Source organism: Chanodichthys erythropterus, chromosome 4, assembly GCF_024489055.1.
Source record: "Chanodichthys erythropterus isolate Z2021 chromosome 4, ASM2448905v1, whole genome shotgun sequence".
In the NCBI taxonomy this organism is placed as follows: Eukaryota; Metazoa; Chordata; class Actinopteri; order Cypriniformes; family Xenocyprididae; genus Chanodichthys; species Chanodichthys erythropterus.
In genome coordinates, this window is record NC_090224.1 from 4,476,477 (window position 1) to 4,502,134 (window position 25,658).

Genomic DNA, 25,658 nt, shown 5'->3' on the forward strand with positions numbered 1-25,658 from the left:
AACCTGAGCAATACATTTGTTACCATATTTACTAATCTTCGTTAACGTTAGTTCATGAAAATACAGTTATTCATTGTTTGTTCATGTTAGTTCACAGTGCTAATGTTAATTAATGTTAAATTAACATTAACAAAGAGTAATAAATGCTGTATAGGTGCAGTTAATTATTAGTTCATGTTAACTAATGTTAACGAATGAACCTTATTGTAAAGTGTTAACAATATTATTTGTATTGAACATAATCCTACTATATACAGTATATAAACAGTACCATTCAAAAGCTTGGGTCAATAAGATTATTTGTTTTAGAACAATTAATACTTCTATTCAGTGAGAACACATTAAATTGATCAAAAGTGAGAGTAAAGACTAATGTTATAACGATTTTCATATTAAGAATCGTGAACAAAATGCATAGTTGGTTTCCACAAAAATGTTTTCAGCATTGATAATAAGAAATGTTTTTTTTTTAAAGCACCAAATCAGCATTTTAGAATGATTTCTGAAGGATCATGTGGAACTAAAGGCTGGAGCAGAGGCTAATAAATTACATTTTTAAATATATTAAATGTATTAAAATAGGAAAAAAAGTTATTTTTTCACTCTAATAATAATTCAAAATATTGCAGGTTTTACTTTATTTTTTTTTTTTTACTGAATTACACAATACACTGAACATAAGTATTTATAGAATATTTTTTACAATCACTAGGACACATTTCTCAACACTTCAAATCTACTTCATACATGTCTCAAATCAACTCATCCTTCCATTACACTAGCAAAGCTTGTCACACTTTCTCACTCATAAAACAATGACCTAAAAGCCACTAAAAATAAGCAATGTTTCCTTTTGTAAAGTTTCTTTACAAAACAAGAATGACAATTCTCTATTGTTTACAATTCACTGCAGTATATGTTACATGGTCCATGTTTACATTACAGTACAAAATTATTCCTAAGTTTTCCCCTTTTGTATTTTCATTTCAGTACCAACATCTCTGTAGGTGTTCAGCTACATCTAATTACTTTGATGGCATTTCAGTTTTTAGACTTTCAATATGGTATTACTGTAGCAAATTGCCGTCTTATTTAGTTTTGTATTATGTTAGGTGTTGGACTTCATTTTAATAGTTGAAAAGAGCATGTAAACATGCAAATTGTTCTGTAGGTACATCGAGTTTTGGTGGTTGTTGTGAGAAAAGAATTCATGTGATTTGAAATATGTAGTCATTGAATGCATTTTGTGCCAAAGCAATTATAAATGATCCACAGTTTAGTCCACATAGACTGCTGTTTTGAAAAAACTGTCCTAAGTATTGAGAAATGTGTCCTAGCGATTGTAAAAAACTGTATTTTACACAGCACTTAAATATTTCATTAGATTTATATTGAATATAGATAATATAGATGCAAATCACAAACTGATATTTACAGGTTTTGCTTAATTGTGAGGAGCCTGTACATTGAAATAAATACTTTTTGAGAACTACTTTTACACTGTTGCCACGGGTTGTTTTTAGTGTCCGCGGTGTGAATCGACCCAAAATAACGTGATATTTAGTCCCTGGAATGCGAATTTTACCAGGGTAGCCCCGCCAAAAACACGAAATTTACCCTCTGGAACGCCATTTTTATCGTGGAACCCCCCTGAAATGCCATTGGGCTAGTTTTGAGGAGCAATCGGGTGGGTTTTGTTGTGAAAACCTGGCAACCCTGGCTCCCAATGCTCACAGAACATTTGGTCCTCATAACATAGTCAAAACCTGCTCCACACACATACATGCAAACACACTTTGTTATGAACGTACAGTGATCCATAGGGACCAGCTGAGATATGTAGGTCACCCTGCAGCACTAACATTGTCTTCCCGGTACTCAATCTCCATGGAGATCCACACACTTCACACATTTCCCTTCTTCATAAATTCATTCATTCGACAACTTCATTTCAGTTGTGCTTTAATATAGCTGTCAAACTCCAAGATAAGAGCAGAAGGAGGAGGAGAAGATGAGGAGCAGAGGCATCTCTCTTGCTGCTTTCTGCGAGATTATATGGAGGATGCGCATGTGGCATCAAAGCGCAGGCTGTCAGGCTTCATGCACATACATTGCTTCACACATCAAAGACAGTCAGCTCCGCCTCCATCATGGAAACAGCATGGGACCGGCTCTGTGATTGACAGGTAGCTGTGCTGCCATGGCAACGTGACAGCCTAGGAGATAAGGTCCCCTGCCGCTTATGGCTATTGATAACAACCTGAAGGCCGACGTCTACGATAAAGATGTTTAGTCACATACAACAGGACTGAGTCAGTGTTTGTGTAGCTACTCACCAGTTTGCGTATTTCACACTCAAGGTTCAGGATGCAGTCAAGTTTCCTCTTACGGCAGCGCTGGGCCGCGATGCGGTTCTTACTGCGTCTGCGCACGTCGTGGATGAATTCCAGCTGCTCTGAGGTCAGCTTGTGCATTTTCACCATCATTTGGAAGTCGTTGCGTGGAAGATTTGTGATTTGATCGACAGGGAACGGAAGCTTGACCTGTAAAGACATACATGAGTAACAAAGTGTTACTCTATGAACATTGCTTTTCATCCTGAAAGCTCAAGCCATTAAATCAACATCATCAGAGCTCATGTGGTTGACACGACAAGAGAATTTAACCCAATCAGCATCACACAAGGAGATTTACTGCATCATTTGTTTCAAAAAGCATCTTTCTCCATTGATGGCCAGTGAAAATGATCTTTGTATTCTGATGAAATAGAATGTAACCTACGTACTGTAACTTGCAATGTGTTTCTTCACCACTAGATGGAGGCAGAACACAGCTCTTTACATTCACAAAGTGCATCTCTCACGAGGTCTAACAACACAAGCTTACAACACCTACCAGCATCACTTATTAACAAAGAGGTCAAAAGCACAAGAAAGACAGACAGGAACAAAGACTGAGAATGAAGAATGAGAAAGACAGGATCAAGAAAGCATCTTTCTGTCAGAGAAATAAGATTTTAAAAAAAGAGCCAATGGTTGAATGTAGCGGCACAGCTGCTTTAGTCGTTTCTTCCTCTATTTCACATTCCTGTCAGGTGATTACCAGAGGGCATGAGTATGCAAATTACAACTGTTAATGAGCTAAGCTGTCAGCGGATTCTGAACATATCACTGCTTACATACACACTCTCAGCGGATGTCTCCTTCATGTACAATGAGTGAGATACTCAGGTTCTTTGACAGTATAAAGCATCATTTGACTTCTCTCCATCATGGTCTGGAGGGCTTTCTCAGGGCATGCCATTCTTCGACACCCCGCTGTTCTCAGAGAGAGTTTTCATGAAGGATAAATGAAGGAATGAGTGTCATGAAGTGAGAAAGAGAGAGAGGTTAACAAAGCGAGAGGGATTGAGCCAGTCCCATTGGGGTTTTGAGGGAGACATTCACTGTCTTTGTACCTGCTGAACACTAAATATCGGGGACCTCGGTTTCATATATCTGAAGAAATTTAAGATTTTACTTTTTAAAATGCAGAGTTTCTCTCAAGCACTCAGGCAATATCTGCACTGTAAAAAGTCAAAAGTTAAGAAAACTTTAAGGCAACCAGCTGCAGGAGATTATTGAGTTTTCTCAACTTGTTGTAAATTGAACTTGTTACAAGTTGAGAAAACTCAAAAATCTCCTCCAGCTGGTTGCCTTAAACTTTTAAGTTTTCTCAACCTACAGTTTTTACAGTGTGCAGAAAATATTTCTTCTATAGCCTATACATTATAGTTCAAAAGTTTGAGGTTTTTAATGTTTTTGAAATAAGTCTTTTATGCACGCCAAGGCTGCTTTTATTTGATAAAAAGTACAGTAAACAATGAAATAATTGAAATAATATTATTACATTTTAAGTAACTGTTTAATATTTTAATATATTTTAAAATGTAATGTGATGGAAAAGCTGAATTTTTACTCCAGTCTTCAGTGTCACATGATCTTTCAGAAATCATTCTAATAGGATGTTTTGATGCTCAAGAAACATTTAATATTTTCAGTGTTGAAAACAATTGTGCTGCTTAATATTTTTGTGGAAACATGATTTATTTTTTTCAGGATTCTTTGATGAATATATAGTTCAAAAGAACAGTATTTATTTGAAATATAAATCTTTTTTGCAATTTTGTAAATGTCTTTACTGTCACTGTTGATCCATAATTTACATTACATAATTTGACATACATCAGATGCACTGTATCAACAATCAGTCATTTTATCCATGTATTAACCGATATTGACTTTTCAATTGTGTTTATGCTAATTTTCCCTATATTTACATTTAGATTAGCTTTGCCATCATCTAACACTCACTCAGTTAATATTTAAAACACTAATAATTCAACATTTTTGAATGTAATCTTTAGCAAATCTCAAAATGAATATCTATTTTCATACTGTACATTATATTGCCTAAATTTACTTGCAGCATTTAAAATGACTGATTTTGATGACTGAATTTATTTAGACAAAATATTACAGAATTTCAATATTTCCTATTTATCAGTTTTTGGCCATAACATGAAAATAATCTCACTTAAACTAGTGTGGTTAATGAATGTAGTGTAACCAGTATACTGGCTATAGTGCTGCCCTACTTAAGAACTCACATGGGCTTAGTGTGGTTATGACCCCATAAACCTGAACCACAGCGGTGCTGCGACTCTTCCATGCGAAGTGGACCGCTCTGCTGGGAAGCCCACAGTGACTCTGGTTGGGACTGAGAGAAGATGAAAGTGTAGATCTGGCCCAGCCTGGCGCAGAACAGCAGGGGGCCCGGAGCACTGGCAGGTCGGCCCGTTCTGTCTCCACGGCATCATTAATAAATGATGGACAGACCTTTTTCTACTCTCACAGCTCAGCTGACATGGAGAATCGCTGTGTGTGAATTTGTGTTGTCTTAAGCTAGACTGCACGGAGAGAAATGTCTTTTTACGCGGTCCAAGGAGACGCTTTTTCTCTATGACCTTCTCATGTGTCCTTCCCCTCTGTGGTATATTGGTTTGAGGTGTGCGTTTGTGTGTGTGTGTGTTTGGGGCAGTAGCATAAGAGTGATGTCTATATTTAGTGTCTTGCCAGCAGAACCCGTTTAGAAAGCCGGCAGAGATGACAGAATGTACACCGGTGGCGCTTATAAATTCAAACGTGATCCTGATTCTGTCTCTCTCTCTCTCTTCTCTTGTGCCTTTACTCTTTCTATAGTTATTATTATTCTTGAAATGGGTCTAGAGTGAAAAGTAGGACTCATCTGTTACTGGGAGCAAAGTGGCCCCACTCTTTTTGCATACTTTCTCTTAGCATGGACATCTCCAGCAGGGAATTGTGGGAAGGCGATGGACAAAAGAGGTGACTGGAATGAGAGAGGCCGAATGCCTGAGGTCACGCACCGATATTTTAGCGATATTACTGGCACACTGTCTCTATGATTGCTTAATTTCCTGTCTAATGTGAGTGAAAACTGAGCGGAAATTATTTAAATGTGCAAACAAGAAAGAAAAGTTAGCCGTTTGGTCAGTTAAATGCCTTTAGCGGTAATTAGATCATATGTTTGCTAAATATCATTACTGTCCTTCAGACATTCCCAGAAACGTTACTGTGCTGCTATCCATCTCTTCGTTTCACATGTCTCGGTAATGAGACGCCATGTGACACAGATAAGAAAACAGTCTGAAACAACCCCTAAGATATTCCTCTTTTTTTTCTTCTTCCCTCCTTTCTTCTCTTGTTTTTCTTCTCTCAGCCCTGTTGCTATTACTGGAACTCTCCACAGGGGCTGAGTAATGGGGGAAAGCTACCCGCATACACACACATGCATGCATCCCCCCTCTCAAAGACACAGGACGGACACACATTCACTCTGTCTAATGGAGTGATGGGCCTGTCCGTGGTCACCATGGGGCTTCATCCCCATCAGGACCAAAGTGTCTGCTTGTGCGTGTATGTGTACGCCTAAGATAAATGGCCTGTATGAATGCCTGTCTAGGTCAGTGGTAAATTCCTAATGTAACACATCTGGAGTAAAAAGCACCATCTTGTAGGATGAGTTCTCTTTCTCTTATACAGCAATGAGAATAAACGACGAGCAAATGAAGAGTTTAATCTCCAGCTTCTCAATTTTTTCTTCTAAAAATCAGATTCAGTTTCAGTCTCAAACTGTGCTCGTATTTCCCAAGATACCAACATTTCTTATTCAACAATTATTCCAAGACCAAATTATTTGAGCAATATCAACAATAATTTTATATCTGTTATTTACATTTTCTGTTTGTCAAAAACTGCATCATTTTGATTTAGTTTTCCTTAAGGAACTGAAGGAGAAACATTTCATTATTACCAAGCATGCTGCTTAAAATTTCTGTGAAAACTGTAAACATTCTGGATTATTTGATGAATAGAAAGTTCAAAAGAACAGCATTTATTTAAAATGGAAATCTTTTGTAACATTATAAATGTCTTTACTGGCATTTTTGATCAACCCTACATTTTTTGATACCTCAATGAAGGCAAAACTGAACCTTCAGAAGCTGCTAGCTCTCATTTTGGACATTTGTCTCCATGTGTGAAACCACTAGTGAAGAATTTGGGTGTTTTTTTTGTTTTTTTTTGATAAAGCTCTCAAATTTGACAAACAGATTAATGCAGTAGTCGAAACCATTTTTTTCATCTTCGAGTCCTAAAGTAAAATCATTTCTTTCTTTTAAGGACTTTGAAAGGGTGATCCATGCATTGACTATTGTAATTTCCTTTATTATTAACCAAAGCATCTCTTAACCATCTGCAGATGGTACAAAATGCAGCTGCTAGGCTCCTTAATGAAGTGCATAAATGAGAGCACATTAGTCCGGTTCTGAAATCCCTACATTGCCTCCCAGTTCGCTACAGAATTGATTTTAAAGTTTTATTGTTGGTTTTTAAATCCTTAAATGTATCAGTTCCTGTATACATGTCCAATTTATTATCCATTCACAATCCTGAAGGTCTCTTAAGTCATCCAACCAGAGACTGATAAATGTTCCTCAGGCTAGATTGAAATTGTGAGGAGACCGTGCTTTTGCCGTTGCGAAACTTTGGAACAGCCTACCTGTTTCCATTAGAACTGCCTCTGCACTGCATGATTTTAAAACAAAACTCAAAAACCTATAATTTTTCTTTGGCTTTCAATTGTACCTGATCTGTGCTGTGCCTGGTCTGGTCTGTTTTGAAATTTATGTTGTACATGGTGTACAAATGTTGATGATACTTGATATAATGTACAGCACCTTGGTCAACAATTGTTGTTTTTAATAGTGCAATATAAAGTTGAGTTGAGTGGAATTTAAAGTTGCATTAAGCGATTTTTAAGAAACGCTGTTGAAAGTGGATCAGACCGAGCACCACAAGAGACACTTGTAGCCAATCAGCAGTAGGGGGCGTATACATTCATGATGGGGGAGGAGGGAAGGAGATTTGAAAAAAGACTGTAGAAAGAGAGATGGCTGAAAGACATTACAAAAGAGAAAAGCTCAGAAGAATATCACTGGGAAAAAGTGTCATTGTCTGGAGCTGGTGTGCTTCTGGCAACTAACAACCAACTCTTGCTTGCATATACTCTTAATGAACCCAAATTTTTGAATGGGAATGTTTTTAATGCCAATTATAATATTGTTCAACTGATTGGTCTATCACCAAGCTAATCAAAACAGAAAAGTCTAAGCAGTAATTTCTCACTGTAAAAAAATTCAATCTAGACTTTGATAATGTACCCTTAAAAATAAATAATCATTATTCCAACATAACTGCAAATGACACTCTATTTATGACTTCAGTCTAGACATCCATTCATTAAATAAAAACGTGTGATATCCGCATCTGCTTCTACAAACAAACTGAGCTTTCAGAATATTTCAAGCTTTCACCTTGAGCATATTTCAATCGTGCGGTTTTACAGCTCACCAATGCGACGTCTGACGAATAATTTGTAGACCACAATCGGCTCATATTGAGAGAGCGGCTTGGCTTTTAAAGACGGAATGAGAGGAACAGAAATGGTTCTGACTTCACTCCTCACTTCCTGCAACACAGGCGGCTTCACTAAAGGGTTAATGCTTCTTGCACCATGATTTTCAAGAATGAAAATGAAGAACTGAGAGTGAGATTTTCGTCTGTGGGCTTTTCTGATCACACCCACTCACTTTGAGATCAATAATTCACCCAGTGTAACTGAATGACTAAATGTAAAGAAAACGGTAGAGAAATCTTCTAAAAGATCTCAAGATATGATAACCGTTCTCAACCGTTGGCATTGTTATTTTACTTCAGGACCTTTCTTTGCCCCCAACTACTGAAATCTCTCCGGTTAGTCTCTACAGTGAAATCTTCAGGTAACTGTCAGAGTGAGTTGCCCTTAAAAGCACTAAGACTTCAGTCCTCCAGTATCTTCCTGAGGTGTCAAGACGGTTTCAAAAAGAATGTATTATTGTGTGTGAAACAAGGTTGAGAAGAATGTATGGACAAATCAGCTGATATGGGAATATTCTTGGACCTGAGGTCTTCCTGTTTGAAATGATGCTGGTCTCAGAGGGTAATTGATACCGTCTATGACTCATGAAACAGAGAGAAAAGTTCAAAGACCTGGTTTGACTCTAGTATCTAGACTGGCCTAGAAGGACTACACTAGTACTATGATTAGCCTACAGTTTAACAACTTCCTTCCTCCTCTGAATTCATTGTTTCGAGCAGCAGACTGAAGCTATTTTTGAGACTGTGTTTCTCTCTTTTTGTTCTGCTGCTTCTCTCTCTCTCTTTCTCTCACTCTCATGCTCTTTCTCTTACCTGCCATTTGCTGTGCAAACACAGAAAAGACTGAGTCTCTTCTTTGACAATTCTGTGTGTTTGTATTGCATTTCACTAGGAGAGAGAGAGAGGAAGATGGGAGTTTCTTCAACTAAATGCATGATTTTGATTAAAACACATATTTCAACCATTTTCTTTATGCTATAGACTACCATTCAAAAGTTTGGGGTCAGTAAGATTTTTAAAAAAAAAGAAATTAATACTTTTATTAAACAAGGACGCATTCAATTGATCAAAACTGACAGTAAAACATTTATAATGTTACAAAAGATTTCTGTTTCAAATAAATGCTGTTCTTTTGAACGTTCTGTTCATAAAAGAATCTTGAAAAAATGTATCATGGTTTTCACAAAAATATTAAGCAGCAACTGTTTTCAACATTGATATAATAATAATGTTTCTTGAGCCCCAAATAAGCATATTAGAATGATTTCTGAAGGATCATGTTACACTAAAGACAGGAGTAATGATGCAATAAATTAAATTTTAAAATATAATAAAACATATTAAATTGTAATAATATTCCACAATATTAGCGTTTTTACTTTATTTTTGATCAAAATATTCACTTGGGTAAAAAAAACTAGACCCACGTCTAGTGGACTAAGTGCTCATACTTGGAAAAAATGTACAGCATATGTAAGCATATATGAAAGGTAGCATTTGCTCTTGAGATGAAGTTTCTGAATGGAAGGAGGGAGATTTTGAGTCCTTTTCTCAGACTTTCATCATCTCAGCTTCACAGAAATCGTTAGGTGTAGATGAGAAAATGAACAAGAACGAGAATGCAACTGAGAAGAAGACTGAAAGTTGGAGTGAAATACTAGAGTGAAATAAAAGCTTTCAACTTCAGCAGCTATCTGAGGTTTTGACCCTCATTTTAAACATCTGGAGATACAATTCCAACCCCAATGTACTTTAAATGAATCCATTTAGTGAAGTCAGGAATCCTTAAGTGATTTTGGGTCTGTTTCTGAATTAAAACTGAAAAGAAAAAGTAAACTAGTAGAAATACAAAGCTCCACTGAAAAGTCAAATGAAGAGTCAGATGCACTGTAAGTGTGTGGGGAGGGCGAATACTTTTGAGAGGCAACAATAACAAATTAGCAGCTGGTTTGTCTGGTAGGTTGGGTGCAGTGTGTCTCAAAGCTTTTACAAACAAAACGGAAACAATGCACAAAATCTTGAAAACTGGCCAATTCATTCCTGAGAACTCTGGTTACCATGGCAACAAACCAGTTTCTCCATCATGGCCCCCACATGCATTTCTGAAGGTCTTATACCCAGTCTCTAAACATAAAGATCTCTCCTTCTCCTTTATACTTTTTACTCTTTCAAAATATACAGCAAACTTCACACAAGTGTTTATCCATACTTTCTCTTTATTCTAAATCTCTACATTTAAACTTTTTTTTTTTTAAATCAATTTCTCATCTTGTTAGATTACAACTATCACTAACAGATGCTTACTTACGTTTTTTTTCTCTAGTATTTAGATTAATAAAAAATGCTTTCTGCAGCCAAATTTCTGCATCCAGCATCTACCAGATGTTTGAATAATCAATCAAACCTTTGACAAAATGTAGCATAACATGTGACTCTGCCACTCACTATTAAAGGGCACTTTCTTTAGAAAGAAGCATCATGTCCCTTGAGCTTAGGAAGCACTGGGGCTTGATGTGTGCACATGTGGTCTGGCTCTCTTTTCTCCTCTCTCTTTAACATGTTCTGAGGATGAGGCTATGAATCATAGCTTGATATTAACCAATCACAGCACAGAGCAGACCCACACCCCCTTATTAGTAATATGGTATGTGAGCAACATATAAATGAACTTTCATATTCAGCATTACTCTGTTACATTGTACATTACTGTTTTGTCTATGTAGGGATATGGATATATATATATAACTGCCCTATTTTGCCCTGTTTTATTGTAATCTTCACTGCTCCATTCTGTTGCATCGTACACTGCCATACGAAGGGGAAAACACTGAGACTGAGAAAAAGGGTTTCAAAGTTTTTGATTGAATTTTGATTGGGTTCATCCAAAAACAACAATTCTGCCATCATTTACTCACCTTCATGTCATTCTAATCCTGTATGACTTTCTTTCTTCTGTGAAACATCTGAAAACTGAAATGATGAGTCATGGTGTCCAAAAACAACACTTTCATTATATGGGGAAAACATGTTTAAGAATAACATATGTTGTGTTCTGCTGAACAAAGAAAGTCATACAGGTTTTGAACAACATGTGAGTAAATGATGACAGAATTGTAGCTTTTAGGTGAACTATCCTTTGACACTTTCTCAGAATCTGAGCATGGATAGGCCAAACACTTCTTCTACAGGACAGATCATATCTAAGAGACCAGAATTTAAGTCATAGCTCATTTTTGACAAAGTGTGTAGTTACTGTGCTTTCCCTTTACACAACAGCAACCTAGACTGTTGTCAAATCGAGAATGCTCCTCTCCACTGTACTACTAAATTAGTCTTCCCCAGACAACACACAAAAGGTCAGAGTAATATCATTGCAGTTATTCCTGTTCATCTCAGCCCAGACACGGAAATGATTACAGTGTTCATTGGCCCATTAGCAGTCAGCAGCTTTATTCAATGAATAAGTGAATAGGGATCAAAGGGAAGGGAAAGTCTCTAATAGCATGAGGGCTGCGTGCACTAATTGGTTCCTGCATGAATAAACTCATGAGATGCATATTATGCTTACGGAGGGAACTGTTAGATAACAGGTAAGCACATGAAAGAGAAATTGGTAAGACTCACCTCGGGGCCTTGCTCTCGAGCATGACATGATTCACTATCCCCCTCCGAAAAGGACCCTGACTCATCACTGGAATTGGTTCCATACGACTGCTCACACTTTATCTTGGGCCGCACCCGTGCAAAGAGCGTATCTGTCCCACTGCCTGCCTCCTGCGAGTCGGCGGTGGGACACCGTGTTACATTGGGGCAAGGCGAGGATGAAAACTCAAACTGTGGAAGGCTGCAGGGGGACCCGCCGCTCCCGTCCTCAGCGTAAGAATACGACGAACAGGAACTGGAGGTCCGGGTGCGGGTCTCTGAAGGGGGCGATCGCGAGCATACCTTAATTGGCACTGGGCAGCTGGTATTAGGCCTTTGGCGGCAAAGTAGGGGCGGGTCACTGGCTGTGGTACTGGGGGAGTAGGTCTGGGAGCTGGGGAGGGACTGGCTGGCACCAGCCCACAATCCCTTTGGCATGTGTTCTGAGAGCTCCTTCTCCAATGAGTTCCCACTGGGATGGGAGTGGGTGGGCGTACCCAGTCGGTCACAGGCCCCTGAGGAGAAAATGACACTGCGGCGATCCAGCTCCCCCTCTTGCTTACACACACCATCGCATGAAGCCGACTTCAACGAAAGCCCAGGCGGGAAACCATCAGTGTCTTTGGGGAACGCCACAGGCATGCCAAGCTCATTGCCAAGCGAAGGCCTGTAGTCTTTTTTGTGGTCTCCCTGAGTGGTTCCTTTATCCTGGGCATTGACGAGTCTGTTAGCAAAAAGCTGCTGGGGTGTGCTAGGCAGGTCCTTCTTGAAGAGAGTTCTTAGGCAGGTAGGTGACTTGCTGCTGCCTTTTGGTTGGTCCACTGCGATGGAACCATCCAGCTCCATCTCAGCCACACCGTCCTTTTCACCTCCGTCCTGCTCGTCCCCTGACAGGCAAAGCGAGATGGACTCTTCCTCGCTGCGTGGCTCCTGCTTGATTTGCATCACTGCTGGCCTGCTCATCTCCTTGAATGTGCTTGGAAAACCTGAGGTACTGGTGTGTGAGGAGGAGTCGTTATTGTGCTTGTTGCATGCCCACTGGTACTTCCTGTACTTAGGGCATCGTGGCAGGTCTGAGGTGCCGTGTCGCTCAAAGTCCATCCGCCCATCAGCGAAATCTTCTGTTGCCGCCAGCCGCTCATGGTCCGGTCGCCGCAAGGAGTTCAGGGTCTCTGCGCAACGGCGAGAGCGCGGAGAACCGGACAGGGTCACTGCAGTTGTCGTTGTCGTTAGCAACTCAGGTTGCATGCTTTCATCCTCCGAGTGATTGCTCTCAGGCGCCATCTTGCGACACAGGAGCAGGCCGTCCTCCTCGCTGCGGAGTTGGGCTTCCAGGAAGCGAAAGCAGGAGTCCTCCAGGTTGTGCATGCGCAGGAATTCAGCACAGCGGATGACCTCCTGGATGTTTTCTCTGCTGAGCAGCAGCTTAGCCGTATAGGCAAACTGTAACAATGGAGCGAATCCCCGGGCACTGACCTGCGGACACACACACAGAAAAAACAGGGGAAATTGCCAGTGTTACCATCAGCACTGCTATTGTTCAAGGCACTTGGAGTGTGCCGAGAGAACTAGACAGCTCAAATGACCGTAAACAAACACTGTAAAGTGCCAGTTAATCTTTTATCAGGTCAGCACCGAACGTTCTATACAACGGGAAATAAAATGTGAAAAGGTGGAGTCTGTCAGTAAGGACAAGAGACCAGCCTCATTAATGTAACAAAAACATCTGACATTCCACTCCCTGCTCAAGTCAGTCCTCTAGGTTCAGCTTGGCCCCCTTTTTGTTGCAAGTGGCATTACAGCAACAGGTAGAAGCATGCAGGTTTGTAAACATAATGCCACATCTATCCCTCAGGTGAGGCACCTTAAAGCCTAATGGGCTCTAGGACTCTTATGGCTTATCCTTACTACAGCTATCCTGAGCCTGCTGAGAGAGAGAGAGAGTGAGAAAGAGAGAGGCAGACAGAGACAGACAGACACAGACAGATATGGAAGCTTTCCATCTGACCTAATGCTAGATAATTAGGTAAATGCCTGAGCCTGCAAAAGCTTGGCTGACCCATTGTGGTCTTTACACTGTTAGCATGTATGAGTAAGTGAATTCAGACAAGGAAAAAATAATAACCCAAGCCCACAGCTTTTCTTTTCACAGGTGTGAAGCAACTTGTGGGATCTGTAAACCTAGTCTCTATATAACTCTCTATATAGGCTCACCTGTAAACTAGAATGGTAAAAATTTAAATTTTATAAATCAAATTAAGCAAATGATCAAATTTATCAATATTGGCAGAGAAAAACCTCTAAATTAAGATAATTTAAGACTTATTATCATGGCAGCTTAGTAAATAATCTCACAGAATAGATTTAGACACCAAAACAACTATTAAAATTTTGTTCTTTCTCTGACAGTGAGTCAGACTCTGCCTGTGCTATGCTAGAGTCAAAACGTCATGGACAGACATCGATGTAGGTTTTCTTCATTCTCAGACACATTACAATGGCTGGACTTTGATCTGGGCCAGCATTGTTTAGTCCACAAAACGCTCTCTCTTCTCCCTCTATTACGTAAAGTGCTCAACAGCACAAGTGAACTTGTGCTCATAGATGAGAGGGAATGAGATCAACACTTTATGTTCAATGAATGAGGACAAGACACTGTTTACTATGAGTTTGTTTCTTTTGTTGATAGGGACAAACAGCTAACTCTTCATAGATTTTATCATCAGACTTTTCTTGTGGTTAGAAGGGAGTGCAGATCATTTCTTTCCTACTATAAAACCAGAACCATAGAATTTGTTTTGTAGATTTTTCCATTTGGAAAAAACATGGGGATTCTATTTACAGTCAGGGCAAAGGCATGGAGGGAAAACCCAAGACTGAGGTTAAATGAGCCTTTTCTGTTACAATGAATCAAAGCACAGCTGATTGCTATAGTGTGGGGAATGTGAAACAAATCAGACACACAAAACATACACACTCTTACACTGTGTGAAAGACTCCTGATTAAGCTGACTGACGTCTTCTTCGTTATAGAAAAATCAAAAACAAAAGTGCACATTCCAAGAATTCTTTAGTATCATTTCAAGCCTCCTTTCCTGTACAACCTTTTGAGGAAATGTAATAGTTTAGTTTTAAAAATAACACTTGAATGTTAACTGTATTAATCATCAACTATATCTGAATATATTCAGAAGGAAATCTAGTGTATGAAAAGCAGAACAGGAACAGTGTTAAACTTTGGGCTTGGGTTTTAAATGAAATCCGAGTGGTATCTGATTCGTCCATAGACAGCAATTTAACCACCACTTTTAAGGTCCAGAAAGGTACTAAAGACATCGTTAAAATAGTTCACTTTCAACCTTAATGTCATGAAGCAATGAGTTGACGCATGAACACAGTTCAGCGTACTGCTCACGTGAACAGCCTCTGCCAATACTGAGCCGGCGTTCTGACATAGAACCTGGGCGTAAACAGTCTACAACAGTGCGTTCCCACAGCCTCCGGCGAGAGCGTCAAAATTCGCCCTGGCTGCCCTGCCAACAATGCTGTACTTCGCGTTCAAACTACCTCCGGCGGGAGGGTCAAAGTAAATGACAAGTTGTGGCAACCAAACGGAATCCTCTCAAGCGAGGACCTCTACATTCCGATTGGTTGCCGCCGAACCGCGTCATAGCCCATTCCCATAAAGCTGACCTGACTTCAACTCTCCTTGACGCTCTCAACACCCAAGATGCGCCGCCGCTCTCGCCGGAGCTCACCACCGGCTCACATTGCAAATGAATGACTTCCTGTCTCTTTGACGCTCTCGCCGGCGGCGGTGTGAACACGAATGACACAGAAGAGAAGATATTGTTGAATTAATTTGTTTTTGTTCACAAAAAATATTCTCATCACTTCATAAAATTAAGTTTGAAACACTGCAGTCATGCTATTTTAACCATGTCTTTACTACTTTTCTGGATGTTGAATGTGGTAATTATGTTGCTTTCTATGGGGGATAAAAAAAAAAACCTCTCGGATTTCCTGAAAAATATCTTAATTTGTTTTCTGAAGACGAACGAAGGCCTTATGGCGAGTTTGGAATGACTTGTAAATTTGAAATAAAGACAAAATAAGAAATATATTCTCTGCTCTAATATAACATATAATTAACAGTTAACAGTATATTCTATACCATAAAACATGAGAAGGGATTTATTTTGTGATAATGATCAGCTGACTGTATATTATCCTTCTTATTACATGACTATTTTTCAAATAATTAAATAAATGGACATGAAATACTGATTTAAGTCCAAATTATTTAAATCAATGAGAAGATAGATACCACAGAATGATGCAAAAGACATGAAACCAGCAAAGTATAGGAGACTGGTTGCCAGGGAAAACAGTAAACTGTTTGGTTGTCATTATAAAAAAAACATTTGACTGTGAAATGCTGTGATTGACTAATTCCGAATCAAGCATTCTAGTGTAATGATGTATGATAATCTTCAAATGTATAGACTTCCGTTCAATAAAGAGCCGAATGAAGAACACATCAAATCTTCAAGAAAAGATTACAATGAATAATCTCCTTCAGAGATATCATACTTATCCAATCATATACACAAACAAAGGATTCTATTGCATCCACAAATATGCACACAAACAAAACTGATGACTACTGACTCTGAGTCATCCGGGGCTGTCTGTGTCCAGTAGACGCATTATAGTACAGAGAGAGAGATAGAGAGAAAAGAGGCTCATCTGCCCGCTGGCAACACAACAGCGCCAATCAGTCACTGCTGAGAGGAAGCTGCTGACTCGTAATCTTTGTGGGGGATGGTGTGTGCTAGTGTGTGTATTGTATGTGTGTGTACAGTGTATGGGTGTGGGGGAGGATCGTATATAGAGTGTGCATGTGTGTGAATGGGATGATCATGGCTCTATGATAGGAAGTGTGTCCACTTAGGAGAGAAAGAAAGAGAAACGAGAAAGATTGAGAGATTTCGTTCAAACATACAGTGGATTGTTTTAAAGTCAGTGGAGCCTTTTCATACAAATATCAATCAACACCCTTAAATGAGTGAATATTCATAATATATTCATGATAATTTTGCTGGAGATATAAAATTAGCATTGTGAACATTGCGGTTATTCATCCATTATTTTAACATTATTTAAGCTTCAGTAGCAAAAATGGCATTAGAGTTTGATTAATTACCAAGAATCAGTTCAAACTGTCAATTGCTGTTGTTGTATTGGTGCATTTAAATGAAACCGATTCAATATTCTTCCTAGTGTTAATTTAGAGAGAAACAGTATGGAAAACATGCTTTTATTTTTGCTGTTTTATTACATTTTAAATGTCCTTGGCTAAAAAAATACATAGATAATTAGAAAATATATTGACCATCATCAAAAAGTTGAAAAATATCTACATTTGAGCTATACTGCCAAGCTCTAGTGCTCTTTGATGGGCTCAGATTCAATTGGACATTCCAGGTTGTGACTGAAGGTGGAGAGAGACAGTGATGTGGGGGGGTGTGAAGGTATGGAGAAGCTATGGCTGACAAACAGCTCTCTCTGCTGGGGAAAAATGTGCTGAAATGTGTTTTTCAGCTGACATCAGCAGACAGTCACAGGCTGCAGCGGCAGCATCGGCTGCGCCATCTGTGAAGCTACTACAAGTGTCTCTATGACACACACCATCAGCCTGATGGGAAGAGAGATGAGGTGTGTGGACAAAAAGAAAGAAAGTAAAAAGGGAGTGAGAGAATGAAGAGCATGGAGAGATGGAAATGTGAAACAAAGAGAAGGAATAAAAAGGTGGAGGGGTTAAAATGGATGGGGGATGGGTGATATGGTCTGAGACAAAGGCTTAAAGGTATAACACCTAAAAAATAAAAATTAATTCATTATTCACTTACCCTCATGTCAAAGGACTCAAATTTAGACTGGAAAGATGCTGTTAATCTGTTAAACTGGATCGAGTCAGTGAGTTGAACTTAAAAACTGGTTCAGTTCAAATTATAAACAAATCATTCAGAAAGGTTTGAGAATTGAAATGACCGATTAATTTAAAAGATTCGACTAAAAATATTTTGGCGTGAGGTTGAGTAAATGATGACGCAACTTTCATTTTTGAGTGAACTATCACTTTAACTGTGTTGCACTACGAATACAAACAACAAAAGAGAGTTGCTCACAGAAGAGGAAAAATAAAGCACAATTGCAGCTCATTAGGGGACAGACTTTGACATATGAGCCTCTGGACCTGTTAACAACATTTATTATGTGGGAAACAGACAAAGGAGCAAATTTATCTCCACGACAGATCTGGGACATTTATGCTAATTCCGACTACAGACTATTCTCCCTCACTGGGCCTCAAAAGGGTCATATTGTTACAAAGCAGGAAATTACATGAATTGTACATCATACATCCTGACAACTCCTGACTATTCGGGAAATGTGCCAAGCGATTCCATCCATAAAAAGGTCACGGAATGCTATAAACCCCTCACACCTGCCCTCTCGTTCATTCATTCCCTCTCTCTTTGATCTTCTGCATTTCCCCTCTCAGTAGCAGAGACGGCTAATTTATGTAAATTCGCTCCGGCAAATTCCTGCATGTCATGAATGTTAATGAGGCAAAGATCCGCATGACAATGTAGCGAATACTTTACAGGGTGTCTGAAAAATACAAAACCTTTACTGAAGACGGGGGCCTGCGATATGAAATCTGCTGACTAACCTGACATTAAACTCCACATGCAGACACAGATAAATGAGACACGGTGCAGCACAAAGTCACGCTCACACTGAACTGGAATATGCAGGGCTACGGTAAGGGCGTTTATTGACTGTGCTTTAGAATCTACTGAGACAGCATTTTTAGGAATTTTTATAGGCAATTTGATTGTTCAAACATGATTGTTCTAAGAAGGCAGATCAGTAGGTTTTGAAACGCAGACCTTTAAAAATGCCACAAGTACCATGTTTTAAGGTGGCAGTACATCATTTTAACGTTTTAATGCTGCATAAAAAGAAAGAAAATTTCAAACAAAAATAAATTAATTAAAAGATAATATAAGGCTCATTGACCTGATGCTCATTTTTTTATAGTTTGTTTTATTTTTTTTTTATTGTTTTTTAGATTTTTTTCTTTTCTTTAGTTTTTGCTTATTTTATGAGATAGAAAATCAAACATATCAGGGTAATGTGACTGTCCAGATATCACAATGAAAAAAACTCATTAATATAATAAAATTCTTTATTACTACTATAAAACTATAAAAACTGTATATTTTATCCCCTAACTCTAACCCTACCCCTAAACACAACCTTCACACAAAACTTTCTGCATTTTTACATTTTCAAACAAAACAAAAACAAACAAAAAAAACCCATTATTTTGTATGATTTATAAGCTGTTTTCCTCATGGAGACCAAAAAATAAATAAATAAATAAATAAAAAATGTCCCCACAAGGTCGAAAATGACTGGTATTATCCTTCTGGTCCCCATAAAGCAGGGTTTACCAAGAAAACACACACACACACACACACACACACACACACACACACACACACACACACACACACACACACACACACACACACACACACACACACACACACACACACACACACACACACACACACACACACACACACACTTCAGTACACACACAAATACTTTGGAACTAGTTGGTTAAAAGTAACCAGAAAAAGCTAAAAAGTAAAGTTAATTGTGAAACATTGTTTTCAGATACAGATATGATGTGTGTCTAAGGTGCCCAAATTCATTTATTTCATACATGTACACACACAAAGTCACAAGCAGACGGTAAACACTTGACAGATTTAGAGTTAGCCCTCCCTAGTGCGATGGATTAAATCAGATACTCTCCTGGATAATCCTCTCAAAATGAGGTTTACGATACACAACCAGACAGAGAAAAGGACACGACCTTGCTGTCCTTAAAAGCTAGCCATCGCTGCAACTTTTGGCCTTTAAGACTCTTTATGGCCTTACACTCTTATTTCCCTGTTCTTGAGTCATTTCTCTTCTTACTGAGATTTCCATTGAACAGACGGACTTCCTCTCTTGCTGGCTTTCCCTCGCTGCCCCCCCCCCCCTCCCCCGGCTGTGATAGAAGACAGATCTCCCTCCATCTGCATGATAGGCTGCAAATGTGTGATAGTCTCGTGATGGCATTCATGTAGTCTGTTATTTCCTCTCTGACCTGCTCTATCCCTCAGGATTAACACTCAACTGTCCCAGCCAGGTCCTGACCTGCTCAAAAGCCTCTCACTATGTTTGTGTGTACCACAAATTAACCGTAACACTGGTTAAACATTTAGCCTTTCTTTCAAATGTGACATTTTCTGTATGATATGGTCCAACTAATTGCTAACAGGCGTGTGTTTGAGAAACCTGTTTGGAAACAGTTCAATTTGTTTTGTGCTGCTAGCGGCACAGAAGTTGAGCACTGAAGTTATAAAAGTTCAGTAACAAAAACATTTCAATTTAACAGTCTGAGTGAGGATAAAATAAAACAAGCTATAAAAATATAATTCTACAAAAATGTAAAAGTAAACAAATTATGGTAAAAGTTTAGAAAAAAGGGTTAGGCACACTAATAACAATTAACAATACCTATTTATAAATTAAACATTTTAATTTAGGTTGTGTCAATTGCTATAAATAATTAAATAAACATACTATTGTTTATTGTTAATTAATTTTCATATATTTAACTTGCGTTAATTTATACAACTTGAAATGTTAAAAATGTATATATAGTTATGTATTATTACAATTAAAAATAACCCTTTTCTATTTGAATATGTTAAAAAGTAATTTATTCTGAAGGCAAAGCTCAATTTTACTGCTGCTCAAGAAACAATTTTTCTTATTATTATTTTCAATGTTGATAACAGTTGTGCTGCTTAAAGGTGCTAAAGAGGATCTTTTCGTCGACTGAGAAACCAAAGACTGTTACTGAGTTTTTGAAATGAGCGTAAGAACACCCCCCCCTCCTTTCGTGGGAACGCCTCCCAAAACTCGTGCACGAGTATTGGAACACGAGTGTGACGAGCAGGGCGGGCGAGAGCCGTGAGGGAACGGCGCGAGGCCGGTGACGCGAGTGATAATGAGCGTCACCTGCGAGGCGTGCCGGCCTCGAGTCTCTCACGGAGGAGCTCCGGTGGCATAAAAGGAGGAGCGACTACAATGAAAGACGAGAGAGGACCAGGCCTGGACTTTATTTTATGTTTTGTTATGTTTGTGTGGCCGGCAGACGTCCGCGAGGGTCTGCCGGCATTACTTTCGTTTTGTTTGTTTATTTTATATTAAAGTTTTGTTGAATGTTCGCCGGTTCCCGCCTCCTTCTTCCCATATCTACTAACCTCGTTACATTGGTGCCGAAACCCGGGAGGAAGGAGGGACATGCTGTCGGAGAGCCCTCGCTGCTGAGGGGGATCGCGGTGCTGCGGAGTTCGGGCAGCGCGGGAGTGAAGACCGCGAGAGGCTGCCCGAAGCGGTGGTACTGGAGCCTAGTGAAAGGTGGGACGGAGAGCTCGAGGCCGTGCCCCTGGGACGAGGTGGGGTGGCTGCCGTCCAAGAGGGAGCGGAGGAGTCGCCGCCGTTCGCCGTGGGCCGGAGCCTGCTGCCGTCCGCCATAAAGGGGAGGAGCAGGGAACGGGGGACTCGCTGCCGGCTGCCCTCAGTCGGAGGAGCCATCGCCGGCCGCCAGGAGGCGGTCGAGGATCGGGCCGTCCACCGAGCGTCCAGTGCCACCGCATGGCACCGCGAAGAAGAGCCTCTCGGCAGGCTGAGGACCAAGCGGCAGTGTGTCGGGGAACCGGACCAAGAATTTTTTTTTTCTTTTTCCTCTCTCCCCTCTCTCGTCCTGTCGCTCCCCTTGCTTCCGTCTCCTTTCTCTCGTCTCGTCTGTCCTTACCCCCAGGTGCTGCGGCCGCCGAGACAGGCCCCGGGGGGGAGTAGAGCGCAGTCTCGGAGGTACCCCCCGGCCTGCGAGGGGCGTTGGGGGTATGTGACGAGCAGGGCGGGCGAGAGCCGTGAGGGAACGGCGCGAGGCCGGTGACGCGAGTGATAATGAGCGTCACCTGCGAGGCGTGCCGGCCTCGAGTCTCTCACGGAGGAGCTCCGGAGGCATAAAAGGAGGAGCGACTACAATGAAAGACGAGAGAGGACCAGGCCTGGACTTAAAGTTACTGGAGCGCGCAGCCACGCTCATCTCTCACAAGGAACGTCACGGCAGTGATTGACACGCCAGAAGGCCAATCGTTTACACGATGATCGCGTAAACGATTGGCTGATGTTTTTAAGGACTTACCTCATGCACAGATGATGTATATTAATATTATTCTTTTCAGTGCACCTAATAAATAGTCTTTTATCAGTTAGTAAAGACAGTTTCAAGTAATATTGCAAAAATGTATAAAACAAAACATCCTCTTTAGCACCTTTAAAGATTTTGTATATTCTTTGATGAATAGGAAGTTTAAAAGAACAGTATTTATTTAAAACAGAAATATTTTTTAACATTATAAATGTCTTTACTATCACTTTTGATCAATTTAATGCATCCTTGCTGAATTAAAGTATAATTTCTTAAAAAAAAAAGTAGAGTCCAGAATTTTGAATGATATAATTCATTGTTAATTCATTATACCGAATGCATTAACTAATGTTAAAGAATAAAGCTTACTTGACTTGAATTAAATCTTATTGCATGGAAAGTGTTACCTAAATCACTTAACCTTCATTGGTATATTTACTGCTTATCAGGAACAACGAACCTGCCATGATTTATCATAGTACACGACAAAACATTGGAGCAACAGCAAGTGTGTTAAATTGCTCAAGAGTTCAAAGAAAGGTAATCTCTTTTCCAATCCGAAATGAAATGACCATCCCAACAGGCCCTTCGGAAGTACAGTCTCAAAGAGCTAGTGTTTTGAGGAATGAGAATGCTGGTAGGGGTTTTGATTAGTTATGTGTTTTGATAAATGTGTATTTTGCAGTGTATGTGTGTGTGTTTGGTTTTGAGAGTGTTGCAATGGTGCTGAATTTCATGTGGTTGCTGTTCACAAGTGGCTCCATGTGGAGGACTGTAAACTTTATAACAGGAGGTGGTTTGAGGTCGCTGTACAGACTATTGCTGAATCAGACTCGCCGAGACAGACATACATAAACATACAGACACAGACCGACACTGGCTGTCTAAAGCAATGCTGAATCACAGTGACACAGCTGCAGTGCACAGCTGCGGGACTTGAGTATGAACACACTCACAAATACCACACGCACACATACATTCTGGAATACATCAATAGTCAAATCCAATCAAGCTTTGAAGGGAAAACAGAATATGGAAAACAGGCATTAAAGAAGGGATGTTGTACAGGAGGAGTCTTTCACTAATAATGGGGTAATGCTTGTTATATGGCTACTTACCAAATAAACATATAAGTAGGCATAAAACATTGATTTTAGTTTAAATAATTGTATAATATTAAGTGCATGTTATCTAAAAGCTTCCGCTAAGAACAAAGTAGTCCATTACAATGTACAAAACAATTCGCTATAGCCCTGCGAGAAGTAGTGAAACTCTGACAAGCAGAATACTTTGAGCTAACACTGCAACAATATTACAGTGATAGTAAATACGGAAGTCCTCTGAGGTCATTTTTATTTTAATAACTGAGAGGAAAGATGTTGAATATGAAACAAGAATGAGCAAATCTGCAGTGCGACATGAGATAGCACCAGTTTCCTTTACCCGGATGAGCAGAATGATTTACAGCATTGCCACGGATGACTGCGAATAAATAGAGTGCAACAGTGCCCGTCCACTTTTTCAGCAGCCTTGGTTATGGATGTATTTTTCCATTCATTTTTCCCATAAGTCGTTGTTATTTTGATTTCTGAGCCTTGAACCTATCCATCCAGCTAAGAAGTGAATCAAAATATTACAAACTTGATTTGAATGAAAAAAGCATTTGATACGGCTTTAATAAGGGAAAGAAATATGAAGCATTTTAAATGACATTATCAAATTAAAAATGATGGAGAAATTTATAACTACTGGTTCACAGAATTTATAGACTTACAGATATGCATATTACGCATACAAATCTTTAAGTGGTTTGATAGCATTGAGTGTGCGGGTGCTAAAGTGATTCTGTAATTGGTGGAGATTACTATGGATAATGTCGTTTTTCCATCAGGAATTCTGCTGTTTAACATGATTGTTTAAAAAATAAGTTGAAATAATGCAGGCTGACGGCCTTAACAATAGTTATAAATTCATAGTTCACAGTAGGTCTGTTTTTAAAGGTTTGTAAGTTAACGTTCAAAAACAATTCCACTATGGAGGAATAAATGGGATGTTTACTTTTGGAACACGACTGTTGCACTCTATTAAAAAATATAAGAAAATATCAGACCGCTGGATGATGTGTTTAACCAACCAGAATCAAGTATTCCAGAGAGCCTTGAATAATGAGGCATAGAGCACTGAATGATGGTTTTGTTTACTTGACAGCTTTAAGACAGCTCTTGAAAGTAATGCATGAGTCACAAGAGGAGCAGTGAAGGAAAAGATAACAGACAGAGAGGAAACGAGGATGAAAACATGAGCTGTTGGGTGGTGTCACAAAATAATACAGAAGAGAGAATCACTTGAATCAGCAGAGGTTACAATGGTATGGCAAATTATATGATTAAGGAATATAATAGAGGAACAGAGTAGTGAATCAGTTTTCCTTGAAAATTAGTCACACTTAATACTGTTTATGCTGAACTGTGTCTTAACGACAGATGATGAATGAATAGGGAGATCTCGCGAGACTAAAGTGTGACGAGATTTCTCGTCGAGGCGAAAAGTAGTCTCGTGATGTTGCCATGACAGAGTGTTAGGATGATTAGGAAAGAATATGCCACCGCTACGTTAACATTACGCCTCCATTGTCCTTTTGCTTTGTGTTTAAATAAAAAACATTTAATTCAGTTGGATAACGGTCGCCACCGCTCCATATTTAAAGAGTACGCGCGATCGCTGAAAGTGAAAGTAAACGCGCGCGCGCATTCAAACGTGATTTCAATACTCTGCATTTTGAAAGCGGCCCCCGATGAATGCAAATATCTCTCAATATGAAAGCTATTTTAGGCTGGGCAGTGTAGTTGTAACCATCTCTTAGCTCTGTATCAAAGAAAAAGTTGGTCTTATTTGCACTTTGAATACTGAGAGTACGATTATGGTTGCACTTAATGTAAAGTGTTACCATAAAAACGAATAGCAGTTTTCTCAATCTTATTAAGCACAAACAGTAAGGTTTCATTTGTTAACATTAGTTAATGCACTGTGAACTATCATGAACTAACAATGAATGACTATTTTTATTAACTAACATAAACAAAGATTAATAAATACTGTAGCAAATATTGCTCATTATTAGTTGATGTTGGTTAATATGTTAATGTTCATAAATGAGACCTTATGAGACTTATTGTAAAGTGTTACCATTTTTATTTATACTGTTTTTATTTCTATGATCAGTTTGTAGAAAGGAGTTCAGTTAGGAGGTCAAAAGTTGTAGAAGCTCATAAATCATATACAGTAAGGTCTGAAGAGACTGAAATCATACAGGAGAGAAGTCAGTCAGTTGAGTTAGTGGCAAAACCTTTTACAGTGCTTGAGTATTGTTGTCTTTTACTGCATATGATAATTCATACTCAGAAAGTAGAACTGAAATGACATTCATTACAATATGATTAATTAAAACATTTCAAATGAAACTGCAGAATATTTTTTCTAGTCATGTATTTTGCCATTGAGGATTTCTTAAAAATAGTGTGTAAAAATCTTGTCTCGTCTCGTGAACTCAATCTCGAGCCTCGTCTCATCACGTGAGATACCTGTCTCGTCACACCCCTATGAATGAACTAAAAGCGAACATCTGG

At 39.2% G+C, this 25,658-nt stretch overlaps 1 protein-coding gene across 5 annotated transcripts in view; it reads right to left on the reverse strand.

The window, feature by feature from the left end:
• bach2b (BTB and CNC homology 1, basic leucine zipper transcription factor 2b) overlaps positions 1-25,658 on the reverse strand; it is a 110,120-nt gene that overhangs the window by 5,356 nt on the left and 79,106 nt on the right. For all 5 annotated transcript variants that reach the window (XM_067383752.1, XM_067383748.1, XM_067383749.1 and 2 more), the window contains 2 exons: positions 11,661-13,154; positions 2,337-2,543 (listed from right to left, as the gene is read on the reverse strand). In XM_067383752.1, the coding sequence (XP_067239853.1) occupies positions 2,337-2,543; positions 11,661-13,154 (1,701 nt within the window). The remainder of the gene's footprint in view (positions 1-2,336; positions 2,544-11,660; positions 13,155-25,658) is intronic.